General features: G+C 39.1%; 1 protein-coding gene across 1 annotated transcript; it reads right to left on the bottom strand.

The window, feature by feature from the left end:
* Window positions 1-1,906: 1,906 nt before the first annotated feature.
* On the bottom strand, window positions 1,907-16,424 carry LOC127527991 (semaphorin-4F-like). The gene is made up of 2 exons (XM_051928526.1): window positions 16,316-16,424; window positions 1,907-2,388 (listed from the first exon to the last, which is right to left on the bottom strand). The coding sequence occupies exons 1-2, from the start codon at window positions 16,422-16,424 to the stop codon at window positions 1,907-1,909; spliced, it is 591 nt and encodes a 196-aa protein (XP_051784486.1).
* Window positions 16,425-17,824: the final 1,400 nt, after the last annotated feature.

The following is a 17,824-nucleotide window of genomic DNA, read 5'->3' as shown; positions in this document are numbered from 1 at the left end:
TGAAAAGGTGAGCTTGTTTAAATTTCATACAGTAACAATCATTGATGAATTGAGGAGGGAACAGCATGGTTTGTCTATTGCCAAGTTCACCAATGTCTTCCTGAAACGTCTCACAGGTGCTGTCTGGAGTCCATCTTCACTGGCTGCATCCCATCCTGGTAGGACACACATGCTTGGGTCACTGCAGAGGGTGCTGAAAGCCACAAAATATTACTGGCACTCAGTTGCCTTCTGTCCAGGGTATCTAAAAGACATTCTGCTATGATTATTACACAATCAGCCATTCTACACAGCTGTTTTTCTTGCTCCTGCCTTCTGGCAAATATTAAAGAACCAGTGGCCTTCAATATGGGTTCAAACAAAGTGTTTTAGTTGTGGAGTTACTGAAGAGCCAATCGTAATAAGAAACATTATAAGAAAAAGACTATGTATAAACATTTCAGATATAACTGAATATATATCTATACTGTACATTGTATTCGATGTATATTTTTTGTGTTTTATTATATTATCACTGTTCTGGAGAGACATGTAAGTAACAATATAATTATACTGTATGCACAAGACAATAAATACTGTATGTTTAATGAGGCGATCACCTTGGGATGATTCCCTGCTGAATGCCCACTGCAACTGACACTATTTATTATTATTATTAGTAATAGTAGTAATAGTATTTGATATTTATCAAAAATAAAAAAGATGATGACTCAAAGACAGTTTGTTTTTATTCTGATCTAAGTTAGGTCTTTGCGATCTACTTAAATGTTGCACAAAAAATGGTTTAAGAACAATCATGATTGTCTCAAACTCAAAAGTTATTCAAAAATGAAAAATGTGTTGGCTGTCACATACCATACAGTTGATGACATACAGTATTTCACACATACAACTTTTATTAATGAAAATGTTGATGGATTAAATCAATAAATAAATGACTGACTGTTTCCTAAAATGTTTCCCAGTCAATTTTAAAACCAGTTTTATATATAGCGCTGTTTTTGTAAACCTTTTAAAAATTAATTAAGCTTAATATTGTTTCACATGATTATAATTTACTAGGGTGAATATGAAATACATTTATAAATTGAAAATCTCTAGCTATGAGTTTCATAAGGTACATTCTGTTTGAAACACTAAATGGTAATAAGATTTGTTACTTTCACTATAATGTAACGGTTCAGGAGAAAACGTATTAATGAACAACCATTCAAAATAGTAAAAAAAAATAAATAAAAAATACTTTATATTGGCAAAGTGCTTAGAATGGTTGGATAGCGTAAGTATGAGACTGGAAGTCATTTATGATTGTCCAAATAGAAACTGTTGTAATTTGTACAACTGCAGTCATATGCAACAAGCGTGTCAATACTGTCTTGCAGAGGGCATGATGCAAGTGACGCTGGGAAAGGGCGTTATAATAAATCGCGTCATTACATGGAGTGTGCTGTCAAGGGCGTTCCGTGACTGACGCTGGGTGTTCCATGATATGGAGGGTGTTCCGTGTCAAACGTCAGAGGTATTGCGGTCTGCAGATTCACTCTGTTGAGTAATTACAACACAAACACTGACTCAATCAGTTTTAACGTGAAAAGAAGCAGAAGAAAGAAAAGAAAAGAAAGGTATAGTGATAATGTAGATGTAAATGTATTGTAATGCAAAAAAAAGTTACATTAAGAAATGCTGTTAAAATGCTTTGTGTAACATATTATTAATTTCTTGCTTATGTGATTCATTAAAAAGGTAAAATCTTTTTGTTTATTATTTTAAAGAAAATAAAAACACAAGACTTTCGCTTGTTATAGAAATAGCAAAAAACAAGAGCTAACATATTTACATTGAAAAATGCATATTTTTTTTTAAACAAGGCACTATAGAAGACTGTGAACAAAAAAAATGTGTGCATTCACATTTCAAAATATAGGATCTCTTGTGGCAATGCTACTCTTACTTGTGGTGCTGCTACTCTTACTTGTGGCGCTGCTGCTCTTACTTGTGGTGCTGGTTCTGTTACATGTGTGTAGCACCTTATTGTATTGAATATGTGAACACCAAGGACTAATACAATTAAAATAAAAGTAACACCAGAAATTATTTTTGCAAAAGTGCTGTTGCTTCCAACCAGCTTCTTTGTTGGAGGGGATTCAAAATCCAAAATGTAGACCTCTATGTCACATTCCACTTCGTTTTTCATGCAGTGGCACTTGTATTCGCCTTGACTCTTCTCAGAAACTGTGATCTGCAGAACATGTTCAATTTGCTTCAGGATCAAGAGCTGACTGGGATATTTCCAGGTACAGTTTGACCATGTTGAAGGGGGAGAGCAGGACAGGGTCAAGTTAGAGCCTACTGTCACATTCAGCTTCTTCTGAGGTACAAAGCAAGGATCTAAAATGTAGACATTTAGAGAAAATTTTTAGAGTTCAGACATTTCAAGGTAATAAGTATGTTAAACACACGCCAAACACAGCAGCAAACACTGCAAATGCATGACTCATAACTAAATGGACAACCTCCTCTCCATACCAACTGTAAAAGCCTTTCTTTCAGTGAACAGGAACAGTGAGACAACAATGACTCGCTTGTCATTTGCAGGGAAATGACTGTGGTCTGTTAGGCATCAGAAACTTGTCTTTATTCAGAGTCCAACAAAACTAACCTTCCTTTCATGGGAAAAAAAACCAAAAAAAAATATATATATATATATATATCAACACTCACATACACACCCACACATATATAAAAACAACCCTCAATCCTCTGTATTTTGTCAACTGTTTGATTTTTCTACATTTTGACTATTTTTGCTAGCGACCACAGCAATATACGGGGCCAATTCCCAACTCTTTACAGTTGTTTTTGTGATTTCTTATCACAATTGGCATAGTCGAAAAGGATTCGAACATTGTTCCAGGATGTCAGAGGGACAAGAAATCAATGCGGTTCTGAACACCCTAGTAACCGAAATTCAACAACTGAAGCTGGAACTTGGAGACACCAGGACCAGATTGGCGGAATCGGAAGCTCAGGCAGCAGCAGCAGTAAGAGCGGAAACATTGTGGTCGGTACCTCCTTTACTTACCCATTTAATGGAAGGGGATGATGTGGAAACATATTTTCTAGTTTTTGAGCATACCGCTAAACGCAATGCATGGCCGAAGACGGAATGGGCATACATTCTGGCACCCTATCTGAAGGGGGAAGCGCAGAGGGCCTATTATGACCTGACTGAGGAGAAGGCCGCTGATTACGATGTTCTAAAAAATGAGGTTTTCAAATGCTACGGCGTCTCAGCGGCACAGCAGGCGAGAGAGTGGCGAGAGTGGAAATTTGACCCCGAAAGAGCAATACGTACACAAGTGTACGAAGTATGGGGTAAAGTGGGCAGATGGCTACGGCCAGAAGTTAACAGTGCCCAGCGTATGGCAGAACTACTTACTGTCGAAACATTTATTAATGCTCTCCCCGAAAATGTCGCCCAGCAAGTCCGAAAACAGGAGGTAACCTCCATGGATAACCTCGTAGAGGTGGTAGAACGTCACTGGGCGGTCTGTAAAACAGAAGTGTCAGAACGGTTCTCGCGAACAACCCAACAGGTTTGTGTACCTTATTCTGAGCCCACCCGCCCTAACCCCGATGTTTCCATTTGGAAGAAAGACAAACAGGCTTACCTTCCCCACTGTTTCAAATGTGAGGGGGTGGGTCATGTGTTTACTGCTTGTCCTAACCCGGAGCCGATGGATTGTACACTAGGCAAAGGAGAGAGATATTGTGCTGTGATCAACCATTTGTCTTTTCCTTATACAGGAGTAATTCTCCTTAACGGGTATAAAGTTACAGCGATGTTTGATTCCGGGAGTAACATTTCCATTGTTGCTCGCCGTTATGTTTTACCGCGACAATGGGTAAATACTCAGATCAGTCTTAGATGTATACACGGAGATACACGATATTATGGAACCGCCTATTGTATGATCACGGTGGGAAATGTTATGAAGTCCACTTTAGTGGCTGTAATGACAGATCCACCTTTTCCGGTGATCTTAGGGCGCGAATGGTCTAACAATAACGTCGGTAAACCTACTCTTACTCCTGTATTAAAGAGGGCTTGGTCATGGATGGTGACAACAGTTATCCGACAGTCTCGACGCCGTGTTTAAATTCTCTTATTACAGATAGTGTAGCTAACGGGGATGAAGGTCCTTCAGGCACTGTGAGGGACAACCCGTCTCCCGTAGGACCTGAGGTGCCTGACGCTCTGCCACTTGAGGTTAGGTCAGATCCCATTACTGAATTAGCTTCTCAATTTAAATTTACTCCTTCATTGTTTAAAAGAGAACAGTGGAATGCTGATTCCCTTAAGTTTGCTAGAAATGCTGTAGTTTCAGTTAACGGGCATATGTCTGGCGATTCCATACCACGAATGCCCTACTTTGTCATGCAAAATGATTTATTGTACTGTGTGGCAGAACACAATGGGGAAATTAGGACTTTGTTATTAATACCACGCACTTTTTGTCGTCAAGTGTGTGAATTAGCACATTCCCATCTACTCGGAGCCCATTTGGGGACCAAAAAGACATTAGAACGAATTAAGTTCAGATTTTATTGGCCTGGGATACACGAGGAGGTCCGACATTTCTGTGCTTCCTGTCCAGAGTGTCAGATTCGTCAGATTCCTAGACGGGACTGTGCTCCTCTTATTCCTTTACCCCTGATTGATATCCCTTTCAAATGAGTCGGTATTGACCTCGTGGGTCCCCTTGAGCCCTCGTTGAGAGGACACAAATATATTTTGGTCTTAGTTGATTATGCCACACGTTTTCCTGAAGCTGTTCCCTTGCTCTCAGCCACTTCTAAATTAATCGCACAGGAACTCGTAGGGATTTTCGCTCGTGTGGGGATTCCCAAAGAGGTCTTAACTGACCAAGGAGCTCCCTTCACTTCAGAGACATTCAGGGAGGTGGCTAAGTTACTGCATATTAAACATCTTAAAACGTTGGTCTATCACCCACAAACCGATGGGTTGGTTGAACGTTTTAATCAGACGCTTAAACAGATGTTGCGCAAGGTAGTTAGTGAGGATGGGAGAAACTGGGATCAGTTACTGCCCCTCGTCCTATTTGCCTATCGAGAAGTCCCTCAAACCTCCACGGGTTTTTCTCCTTTTGAGCTCCTTTATGGCAGACAGCTCCGTGGTTTTTTGGATATGCTAAATGAAGGTTGGGAGGAGGAGGTCCTCCCATCCTCTAATATTTTGGAATATATCGCGCAATTACGCGATAGATTGAAGAAAATTCGACCTGTTCTAAAAGATCATAATGAAAAAGCTCAAGCAGCGCAGGCGTGATATTATAATCACAACACCACCCTCCGGGAGTTTCTCCCAGGTGACTGTGTTATGGTGTTCATCCCTACTTCCCATTCTAAATTGTTGGCTCATTGGCAAGGGCCTTATGAAATCAAGGAACGAAAAGGGCTTGTTGACTATTTAGTTAAACAACCTAATCGTCGATCGAGCGAGCAGGTTTATCACATTAACTTGCTGAAACCGTGGAAGGATAGAGAGGCTCAGCCTACCTCCGGACAGCCTCGCTTGTTGAACATCAACCCCTTAATTTTGGTTCTAATTTGTCCTGGAGACAGAGAGAGGAGCTGGAATCAGCTATCCTGTCTATGCCGGAAGTAGTAAGCAAACAACCTGGTCACACTTCGCTGATTGAACATGACATTATTACCGACCCGGGAGTGATTGTCGGAGAACGCCTTTATAGACTTCCTGAGGCAAAGAAAACTGAAGTTGAGCTGGAGATCAGACGAATGCTGGACCTGGACATTACTGAAGAAAGTTTTAGTCCATGGTCTAGTCCAATCATTTTGGTCCCCAGACCTGATGGATCGTGGAGGTTTTGTAATGATTTCCGTCATCTCAATCAGGTTTCTAAATTTGATGCATACCCGATGCCTCGGGTGGATGACCTCCTCGAGAGATTGGGCAGTGCTCAGTTTCTAACTACTCTTGATGTGACGAAAGGGTACTGACAAATTCTCTTAACGTCCTCCGCCAAAGAAAAAAACCATCTTTAGTACCCCTAGTGGACACTGGCAGTACAAGGTCCTTCCTTTTGGATTTGCACGGGGCTCCTGCAACTTTTCAACATCTGGTGGATACACGGTTACGTCCCCATAATTCATATAGTGCCGCCTATTTAGATGATGTTATCATCTATTCCAGCACGTGGAAGGATCATGTACAGCAGGTTCTGGCCGTTCTCCATACGCTAGTTCAAGTCGGGCTTCGGATCAACCCTAAAAAATGTTTCTTTGGTTTGCACGAGGCGAAGTATTTGGGCTATCTGGTGGGTGGTGGGATGGTTCGGCCACAGTGTTCTAAAATTGATGCCATTGTTAGATGGTCCCATCCGATTTCTAAGGGGCAAGTGCAAGCTTTCTTGGACTTAGCGAGTATAAAAGCAACCCTCAATCCTCTGTATTTTGTCAACTGTTTGATTTTTCTACATTTTGACCATTTTTGCTAGTGACCACAGCAATATACGGGGCCAATCCCCAACTCTTTATAGTTGTTTTTGTGATCTGTTATCACTATATATATATATATATATATATATATATATATATATATATATATATATATATATCCCCCGTGACCTTGTGTTCGGATTCAGCGGGTTGGATAATGGATGGATGGATGGATATATATATATATAAATAAAATATATATATGTGTGTGTTCATGTGTGCGTGTGTGTGTGTGTGTGCGTGTGTGTGTGTGTGTGTGTGTGTGTGTGTGTTTCATAAAGTATCAAATAATACAAAGAATACACAACACATGTTTCTCCCTTATTGAGGCTTGTCAGGTGTACGCTCTTTTGCATCCCTTTATGGGGATTGAAACACAGACGTCAGCATTTGATTCAAAGCTTCTGACAATGCACCACAGCGGCTGGTTCACTTATTTGGCAGGGTGAAGATCAGAGTATTACATTCTTTTCGGTTTGAATCTCAATCTGATTATTAGGTGGTTACCTACCAGGTAATGTTTCACATATCTATGATCTGCTTCTCACAACTGAAAGGATTTGCTAGATGTTTGTAGACTGGCCGACCAACCACAGGCATTACCTGGTAGGTAACCACCTATTAATCAGATTGCAATTCAGACAGAGTATACAGACAGGGTAAACAATATATAGGTGTTAAGACACAGTACATTGTTTTTTCATATACTTTAAGGTAATTATGTAAAATTTTAAACTCATTTTGTCATTGTGTTTGAAAGAATCATTTGATTACTATTTCACATAGTGCAGTAAAATCATGAAAGACCTTTTTTAAATTACAGTATAATGCATGCTGTCCAAATGGGTGTAGTTAGCTCTACTAAGATGTTACTAGATAAGCAGCACTGCACCCTGGTTTGATTTCAAACAGGACATCTTTTGTGTTTAATTTACAAGGCAACATGGTGCCTCAAGGTAATGGTGCTTCCCCATCCCCACTTTGAGATCGTAATTTGATCAAATTTGTAAATGAAATCAAAGAGCAAGGGGATCTTCCCTGTCAAAAATCAGAGTGCATTTGCATATCTATGATTTCTGTTTTACAGTTTACAGTTGAACAGAACCAGAGATGGGGGCAGATGTTTGGTTTAGTGTTCTCGAACCAAGTCAGGGTGCCCCTAGGCCAGTGCCTACTCAGTCTTAACCTAGAGCCACCTCGACTTGTGGGAGTTCTCATTATGCTTGGCTCCTCTCATTTATTTGAAGCTGCTTTTGTTGCTGGCACTGTTACCTTTGTAGGAGGTGCATTTTATTTATATTTAGATATAATTGCTTTAAATTAAACTGGCATTATAATCTTTTAACCTGGTGTTTTATTGTACCTTGCTTATTATTTCCATTGCACCAGGAATCAAAATTTATTAAGTAAAATCTGCTCCATGAAATGAAGTTTTATTAAGCAAATTCTGTTGTATATTATTTATTTCAAAAGGGTAGTAAAATAATAATAAATGGCTCAATTTTCAATTGGATAGCTGCATCTGTGCATAATATGAGTAGTAGGTAGATAGAATTGATTATTGAACAATATAGTATATAGAGTTGTATAGCAGCAGAGTGTTTAGCCCTGCATATGGACAACTCCTAAAAACTGGGTTATAATCCCGGACACAGTTTACACATTCTCCCAGTGTGTACAGGGATTTTCTTCAATTCATTTTGTTTTCTTTTGCATCCCAAAGATTTGCATTTTGTCTGATTACCGAGTCTAAATTGACTCTCTGGTTGGGTGTGTGTATAGGTGTATTATGATGGACTGACATTCTATACACTGTTAATTTCTTACACCTATTGGTGGAGTAAAGTCTGGCTCGCTATACCCTCAGAATCAAATTGCATATTTCAGAAAGTATCAGGATGAAGAGACATTCATTAGTATGTGAAAGTAAAATATAACAAGTCACATAGTGGCACAGAGGTGCTGCCTCAGTGCTCCAGAATCTTAAATTCACAGGTGCTGTTCTCTAGTCTTTTTTCAGTGCTGCTATGTCCTTTTTGTAGCCTGGAGACTAAAACTGAACACAATACTACAGTACTTATACAATACTACAGTATTTATAGCACCAGTGTGCTATAAAGCTTCAGCATAACCTCCTTTGACTTGTACTCCACACATCAGGGTGCTATATAACTAAACATTCTCTTAGCCTTCTTAATGGCTTCTGAACACTGTCTGGTAGTTTGATAGTATCAAGTATACTTCAGCTCCTAAGCCCTCTCCCATAAGGTTATGCTTTTGATTTTTTGACCGCCCATTGTGTATTCAAACCTAATATTTGCTTCCTATGTGCTGTCCAAGTCACATTCTAGATTATCTGCCAATCCACATAGCTTGGTATCATTTGCAAACTTGACCTAGTTGTTACTTGTATTGCTATCCAAATCAATTATATATTAAAAATAACAATAGATAACAGAATAGATGATATAGATGGCTTCAGTAGGTAATTGTATATTTGGACGATTTCAGTAGCTGTCAGGGAGTATGTCATTGAGTTTTTACCATTTCCATTAAAAGAAAGCAGTCAATAGCCTGTTTTATATCACTTGTAAAGTTTCATGAGAGGAAAATATCTCCTGCATTTGTCTCCTAAATTGCTAGTTCTGAACCACTGGGTTGTAATCCAAAAGAAGGTCATGTACTATTTATTGTTCTGTTGTGAGACTTTTCCTGTAAAGACTACAAACTGCTCACTAAAATGTCGACTACTTGTGTACTGGACCCCATCCCCAACACACTACTTAAATCCTGCCTTCATGCTATAATCCCAACTGTTACGACAATAATCAATACATCCCTTGACACTGGCTCTGTGCCGCTCACTTTTAAAATTGCTTCTGTAACCCCAATGTTAAAAAAGTCTGGTCTTGATGCTGACAATCTTAACAATTTCCGGCCTATTTCCCACTTACCTTTCCTGTCAAAGCTCTTGAGCGTGTTGTAGCTTTCCAACTCACCAATTACTTAACCTCTAATAACTTGATGGAACCCTTTCAGTCGGGTTTCAGGGCGCAGCACAGCTGTGAAACTGCTCTGCTACGGGTAACCAATGATTTGCTTATGGCAGCAGACTCTGGACAAACCAGCATATTAATTCTGTTAGACCTCAGTGCAGCATTTGACACTCAGGTCAGACATGACATTCTACTGTCCAGAATGGAGAACATGCTGGGTATTTCTGGCACTGCTCTCCAGTGGTTCAAGTCCTATCTGACTGATAGGCAAGAGTTTGTTAGTCTTGGCCACAGCAGATCCAGCTCAGCGCCAGTCACACAAGGAGTTCCTCAGGGCTCTGTCCTCAGTCCTCTACTTTTCTGTATTTATATGCTTCTCCTTGGCCATATTATTGATAGCTATGGACTGGGTTATCATTTTTATGCAGATGATACTCAACTCTACTTCAATGTTAAAAGTGGAACTTCATCAGAGCTTTCTCGGCTCACAAACCTGCCTTAGTGAAATTAAAACCTGGATGGAGCAGAACTCTTTAAAATGAAATTGCAATAAAACTGAACTCCTGCAAATAGGAACTAAAATGCAACTTAATAAAATGAGCTCCTTCTCAGTCCATCTTGGTGGTGATCTCATCAGACCTGCCTGTACTGTAAAGAATCTTGGTGTCATTTTTGATTCCTCCCTTTCTTATTCCGCCCACATAAATCACATTAAGAAACTTTCTTACTTTCACCTCTGTAACATATCCCGTGTTCGCTCCTTCCTCTCCTTCTCTAATGCTGAGAAACTTGTCCATGTTTTTATCACATCTTGCATTGATTATTGTAATTCCCTACTGGCAGGTGCCCCTTCTAATCTTATATCACAGCTCCAGCTGATTCAAAACTCAGCTGCAAGAGTCCTTACTCGAACCAGCAGCAGCGAGCACATCACACCCATCCTGTTCCGTCTTCACTGGCACCCTGTGTCCTACAGAATTGAATATAAGATCCTACTAATAACCTACAAAGCCTTAAATAACCTCGCACCAAACTACATCAGTGACCTTCTCCATCACTATGTGCCTGCCCGCCCACTAAGGTCCTCTGATTCTGGCAATCTTGTTGTGCCCCTCACTAATCTACACTCCATGGATGACAGGGCCTTCAGCTGTATAGCGCCCAGACTCTGGAATGACCTACCAAAATTAATCAGGTCAGCTGACTCCATGAATTCTTTTAAAAAACAACTCAAAACTCATCTGTTCAGGAAGGCTTTTAGCTCTACTTGACTTTATTACCTTTCTCTCAGTTTACCTTTATGTCAAGATGCTCATGTAACCTGTGTGTGTGTGTGTGTGCGAGACCATCAATTATGTTGTCTGTTTCTTTTTCTCTGAATTCACTGTCGTAATCTTTATTTATTTATCTGGTTTAGTACAATGCTATAAACTGTATACCCTGCCGTTCTTTCTTATATTCTGTAAGTGCCTTGAGCATGGGAAAGGCGCTATATAAATAAAATGTATTATCATTATTAAAACTCATGTGTAATATAAAACTGTGGAGGCATGTACTGTAAGCTTTGTGAAGCTAAATTCAGTTTTATAGGATAAAAACATCAAGAACACAATCTCAGTACAGGACATTTAAACTTCCTTATCAGAATAATTAATCTTTTCAACAATATTGAACTATCATTTCAGGTTAACCACTTGTTCCAGTTCATCACCGTGCTACACTGCTGTTCCACCACTATTTAAGATTAGGCCAATTCATTCATTCTATGTGTCGTGCCAGAATCTGCTGCTATGGCTTCTTTCTCATTTCAGTATTTAAAATTCCTCAATATGTCGGGTGTCTTCATTCCAGTTACTCATTGTAGTCAACCAAGAAATGTTAATCATTGATGACATCTTTACCATTTACCCTTTATCTTAAATTAAAGCTACTTAAAACAGGACTGGAGTGAATATAAATTATTAAAGTACGCAGGCCACTGACAAGTCCCAAAGAGCCACAAGTCCTGCTGAGCAAAAAGAGATTCTGAATTTATATCATGTTGGCTCATGAGTTGCCTGTCCACCAAGACTTAATCATGGATACAGTGTCTTTCAATTTATTGATTTTATGAGGAGATACTCCATTAATTTGTGCAGCTGATGATTCTTTGTCTTTCTTGCTCTATGCAATACATATTTTGACCAGGAATTGTATTTTGATAGTAAATCAGAACCAACATTAACAAAGCCACAGAGGATCAAAGATGGAAAAAAAGCCACCAGACTCTGCAAGTTAAACAGCTGAAAACAAGAAATTTAACTCAGGAAAGACACCCGTCTGTGTAGCCCAGGGGCAACTTGGCAGTTTAAACATATTTCATTGGATCTTATAGCAAAGTTAATCAGCGGTCAACAGTAGGCTATACATGATTTAAGCAATGTCTGACCATCTGGTAAAAATCATAGCAAGTAAATCTCACGATGCTATAAGAATAGGCGAACACATCCAAAGAATTAAGACAAGAACGTAATTAAATGAAATATGGAAATGAATTGCTGCTTTTGTATTCCCATGTCCATATGATCAGTTAATGCTAACAGGATATTTAGGTTGTTTGAATTCGTTAAAGCGTAAATATACATTGGAGCAGAAAAATTACATTGTGGAGCAAGACACTGACGTTTGAAACTCGATATCCCTGGAAGGTGGGCATTACGTATTCGGACCTACCTGACATCCATATTACTAACCGAGAATGCTAAACCGGATGATGGACGCAGGCACATCCGGCAATGGGCCGTAGCTGCAAAAAGACGTACTGCGCAGGCGCAAAAAGAGTCCGCGAGGGTCGGCTGAGGAGCCGAGAAAGGCGGATAGAAGAGGGCGAGAGAGGCGGATGAGGGGCCGCGAGAGGCGGACAAGACCACAGAAAAAAGGAGTGAGCACAGGAAAAATTGAGAAATGAGGCGCAAAGAGCACCGAAAAAAGGAAACGGCACATAAAAAAGTATTCAAACGCAAGCAAAGCACGAAACACATTGCACACGAAACTAGACCCAAAAAAAAAAAAAAAAAAGAGGCTTGCGCACAACAGCAAGGCACCCCCCCCCCCCTACAGGCACCGGACGGGACACACACCAAGAAGGGGATTCAACAAGCCCATGGAACACAAAAAAAAGAACACAAAACCACCCCACAGACCCTTCAAGCAAGGGACGGGACACACACAAAGAGGGGGATTCAACAAGACACAGGAACACAAAAAGAAAGAAGACACTCGCGCAACAACAATCCTCAACCCCCCCCCCCCCCCCCACACACACACACATCCATAAGAAGTGACACCCAAAGCCACATATTCTAAAGTGAACATCAACACCTTCACACTAGACAGCATAGGTGTCAGCATTGGTGGATCTCCTTACAATAAAGCACTATTAACCGTTCAACTACAGAAAAAGAAACATATTAACAGTGACTGCGATCCTTCTTATTACTTATCCATATTTCGCATGCTGAGAAAGAAACAAGTCATGAATACACGGTCATGGGTACAAAACGAAAAGGAAAGGATAACAGGAACAAACACACGAAAACGAAAGAAACAACAAAATAGACGGCTATGCAGCATAGGTGGATCTCATTACAATAAGGCACTATTAACCGTTCAACCGCAGAAAAGGCTCCATATTAACAGTGAGTGCAATACTCCTTATTACTTATCCATATTTCTAAAAGAAAAAATGTCTCGACTCCAAAAACGCAAAGCTCAACTAAAGCTTCTAACTAACGATGTACCTAAAAGTAAAAACTTTATGAACTGCATTAGATCCTACAATGGTTCATTTGCTTTTGCATATACCGGAGTAAATATCAGGCCACCAAAAGGCAATGGCCCATACTACTTTCGCATATGTGCACAAATACTGCATCGCATTGGAACAGTGCACCCTGAAACAAATCAACAACGCAAATATGCACAAATCTACATCCTAGATCCACATGACGCAAACTATCAATCAAAGTGCTGCATCGCAACAGGCACGGATTCAAAACGAAACACCTCCCGTCTCAGACATACGTTAATGGCAGCGAAGGCTACAACGGGCTTCTCACACAGCACAGGCAAATCGATTACAGCTCCAAAACAACACGTCCCAAATACTACACATGCAACAACGCGCCTCTCAAACGGCACAAGAAAAACATACACCAGGAAAATTCATTCGGATTAATGAATGTCATTTGCAATCATTGTCATTCAGTTCACTTCCCTGAAGAAACAACTGGAAATACAAGTTATACATTTACACGTTGTTGTCAAAAGGGTCAAATTAGACTGCCTTCTTTACATTCATATACTGAATATCTACAGAAGCTTATAACTGACGATGTACCTGAAAGTGAAATCTTTATCAACTACATTAGATCCTACAAATCGGTATCCACTATGAACATTAACGGTGGCACTGCACGTGACATCCGTCTTGAAAAAATGTTGTTTATTGATGAATGTTCAATGGCATGAAGTCACTTACTCAACACCATTCATAAACTTCTACAAACGTTTATGAATAATAATATTCGATTTGAAGGAAAGGTACTTTTATGAGGAGGAGATTTTAGACAGTGATTAGCTATTCTTCCAGATGCCATGCACTCAGCTATTGTTCAGTGCACCTTAAAATACGCAGACAATTGGCATTGCTTTCAAAAGATACAGTTAGTAAAAAAGATACGATGTCCAGAACCAGATCATAACAATTGCTTATTACAACTGAGAGATGGTACACTCACCAATACAGCTGGACTTCAGGCACATATTATTACAATTCCTCAAGCCTTTATCTGCGACAACTTAGTTACAGAGACATTTGGAACAGCAATCTCATTAGACCAAATGCCCCTTTTAACACAACGCACTATATTATGTCCAAAAAATATTAATATGGAAAACATTAATACCCAAGTCATTCCATTACTTCCTGGAGAGACACAACTCTTTCTAAGCTCTGACAAACTTGACTCTGATCACAACAATAACCATCTTAAATGACCTTACAAGTTCTGACCTGGAATTACCTTTTACACTTAAACGGCGTGTACAAAGAAATTTTCAAATAAACCGTAACACTGTGCCACACACTTTATTGTTTGCTTTCTATTTGCATCATCTACACCGTCACACTATTCTATATCTCATTCATACATCACGCTCTTTGTCATTCCCAACACCAGGGGTTGGCGAGCGAAGCGAGCAGGGGGCGGAGCCCCCTAGTACTGAAAGAAAGACAATTCACAATTAATAGTTATTATTGTATAATGGAAAGTGTGCTGGTCATACTGAATGACAGATAAGCGTAGATCGGCAACGGAGGTTTTCAGACCTTGTGTTAGTGCATTTCTTACTAACGATGAAATGAAACACCTGAGCTTTCAGGGCGTCGTCTGAACTTCTCTACATTCGTGTACTGTTAGAGAGACAGCAATGATTAAGAGACATGGCACACGTTTCAAGGGAGAAAGGGTCTAGCTGCTGCTTGCAATACCTATGACAGAGATCAGACAATGCCCACAACGTCAGTCACAAAACGCGTTTTGACTCAGATAACCCTCCTACAACCGTAATCTTAAAGATAGTGTAACGGGGCCGTAGTGGTAATCATAGAGCACATATTATGTGATTTTCAAAAAAAGCAAAAGAGATGCACGTGCACTACAGTAGTCATTCCCGCTTAGAGAAATATTTCTTTGCTATAACTAAGTCAGTCGTGTCCTGAATTAATAAGAAGTGTGCGTTAATGACCAGAGGAATGTTCATTTGCGTTTTACTTGTATTGTATGTTTGTTATACGTTAAGATGCAAAGTTGTTTAAAGTGTACTGTTTAGCGTTTATAACAGTATGTTGGGAATGTGCCTTTGTGTTATTTACATTAACCAATATTCTTTCAATAATAATAATTCTTTGCATTTATATAGCGCTTTTCTCACTACTCAAAACGCTCAATAGTTTATGTTGTTACATCAGTGTACATTACTATAAGTTTGTTGATACTGTTTACTGATTGTTGGATAAGCTAGTGCTAAATTTGAGTAATACTGACATCTAGTGGACTTTTGTGTAATTTGCCGATAAGTGTTATGTATTCTTTTTTATTGTAGACCACACACGCACATATAGACCTATTCAAATACAGGTGTCAGTCAGTCAATCAGTCAGTCATTATCCAACCCGCTGAATCCTAACACAGGGTCACGGGGGTCCGCTATAGCCAATCCCAGAGTATATCTTCGAATAGATAAGTCAGTTTCCTTCTGAGCTGCTGTGAGGAATTCTCTGCATCATCACTGACACTCCGGAGTGAACACTGTAAGTCCTGAACTCATTACAGATACAGTCGTCCTTTGCTACATGTACAGAACTGTGCTTATGCATACATCACCATGCCGAGAGGCAAGTTAAAAAAAAAATAGCAGCACATTACACTCAAAGCCGTGGCTTCATCGATTTACATCTGACAATAATTTGTCAATAGCTGACATTTTAAGCACACGACGTGTTTTGAATTATCACGACAGATGCTCGTTCTTAAATGCATACGTGTCAGTTTACATTGCATCATTGCAGTACTGTAAAATACAGTACTTTGAAAAGTCATATAATGGGGTATCTTTATTTATTTTTTATTCCTACCCTTCCACCTCCCACTGCTTTCATCATGTTGGCATTTCTTGTCAAGGCTTGTCACCTAAACACACCGCCATAGACCTCTGTAGCTCCGACCGGACGGACTTACCTCTGAAGCTGCTGTTATTCCATGTATCGTTGGCAGACTCCGTGAACAGAAACAGGACCAACACCACAGAAATCCAAAGGAAGACTTGAACTCCTCTCCAGGGGCTCATTTTTCTTACAGGATAATAATAAAAAAAAATTACAAAGTTGTCTTATATACCTCTCAACAATAAAACACCTGTAACAATTACTATTAACTGGTGTCATTAAATAGTACTTTTATCAAATCATGTAAAAGTCCAATTAAGTATATTTTCATAAAAAATAACTGGATTATAAAATTCATTAAACAAGAATTTTTCTGCCTCTGTTTTAGTCTGTGTGGCACAAACTGATAAACCAGAGCAAAAACTGTACCAATTATTGTAAAATATTAATCCTATTTTAACAGAGAAAATGGTGAAAATGATGTAATATAACTTTATTTTTGAATGTCACATGATGTGAAAGAATCTTTGAAGTTTCAGTTTTAATTTTGACCACATGGTGATCATACATTATATTAACCACATAAAATTAAAATCATGTAAACAGAAGGAGCAAGAATGACATTTATTAAAATCTTACCAAAAGTATCCAATCCTTTCTGACAGTCAGAATAAAACAGACTCTTCAGGACTATGAATGTTCCCAAAACTGTTCTGGTCCGTCTTAAGATTGTCCCGAGTTTGGATAGTTCAGGTTTGTTACATTGTTTTCAACAAAGAAGCTTTGTCTTGATAAGTTTTCAGGCTTATGCAAAACCTTGAACTCAAATTCCAATGTTCCTTTTAGATGCCATTTTCCATAAATGTGTTTCTTTTCAAAGTAACAACATAGAATTGGTTACATATACAAACACGCCTGCAAAATCTTTTTTTTGTTTTCATAACCTACAATCAGTAAAGTGATTATATTTTATGCAGATAGTGGTCTGGGAAGAATGTTTGTGTGCATGTTGCTTATTTATTATCAATAGATAGACAGATCTACTATATTTTATTTAAATAATTCTTAAGTTCCCAGTATGGTAACATCCATCTATCCGTTTCTTTTAACCTTTCTTTTTGTTGCCTCTCCCAAATACAGGGCCGTCTTAACAGCATTATAGGCCCCCGGGAAAACCAGTGCACTGGGGCCCCTACCTACACAACCACTCACAGGAATAAAAATGTAAATGGTCGATAAAATTAAACATATATTTATTGCATTGGTATTTCCAACAAAATCAGTGTTTAAACATTAAAAAACACGCTGTACAGCAAAGATTAATCAACACAAACGTTTGAACAACATAACATGAGTCTTGAAAAACACAAAAATTTCAACATATAAATGATACTCAATTGGTAAACCATACAGACGGAGAGGGCACAGTATGCAATTACTAAGTATTATTGTTCAACACAAACATTTGCAAAATTTCTTTACAGAGAATTGAGTTGAAGTGACGTTAACATCTACGCTTTTACATTATGTAGTGCATGAGATCTGTACACATACATGCACGTGAGGTTGCAGAGGTGACTGT

Source organism: Erpetoichthys calabaricus, chromosome 5 (genome assembly GCF_900747795.2).
Source record: "Erpetoichthys calabaricus chromosome 5, fErpCal1.3, whole genome shotgun sequence".
Taxonomy (NCBI): Eukaryota; Metazoa; Chordata; class Cladistia; order Polypteriformes; family Polypteridae; genus Erpetoichthys; species Erpetoichthys calabaricus.
Note: the sequence above shows the minus strand (reverse complement) of the source record. Positions and strands in the feature narration are given on the sequence as shown.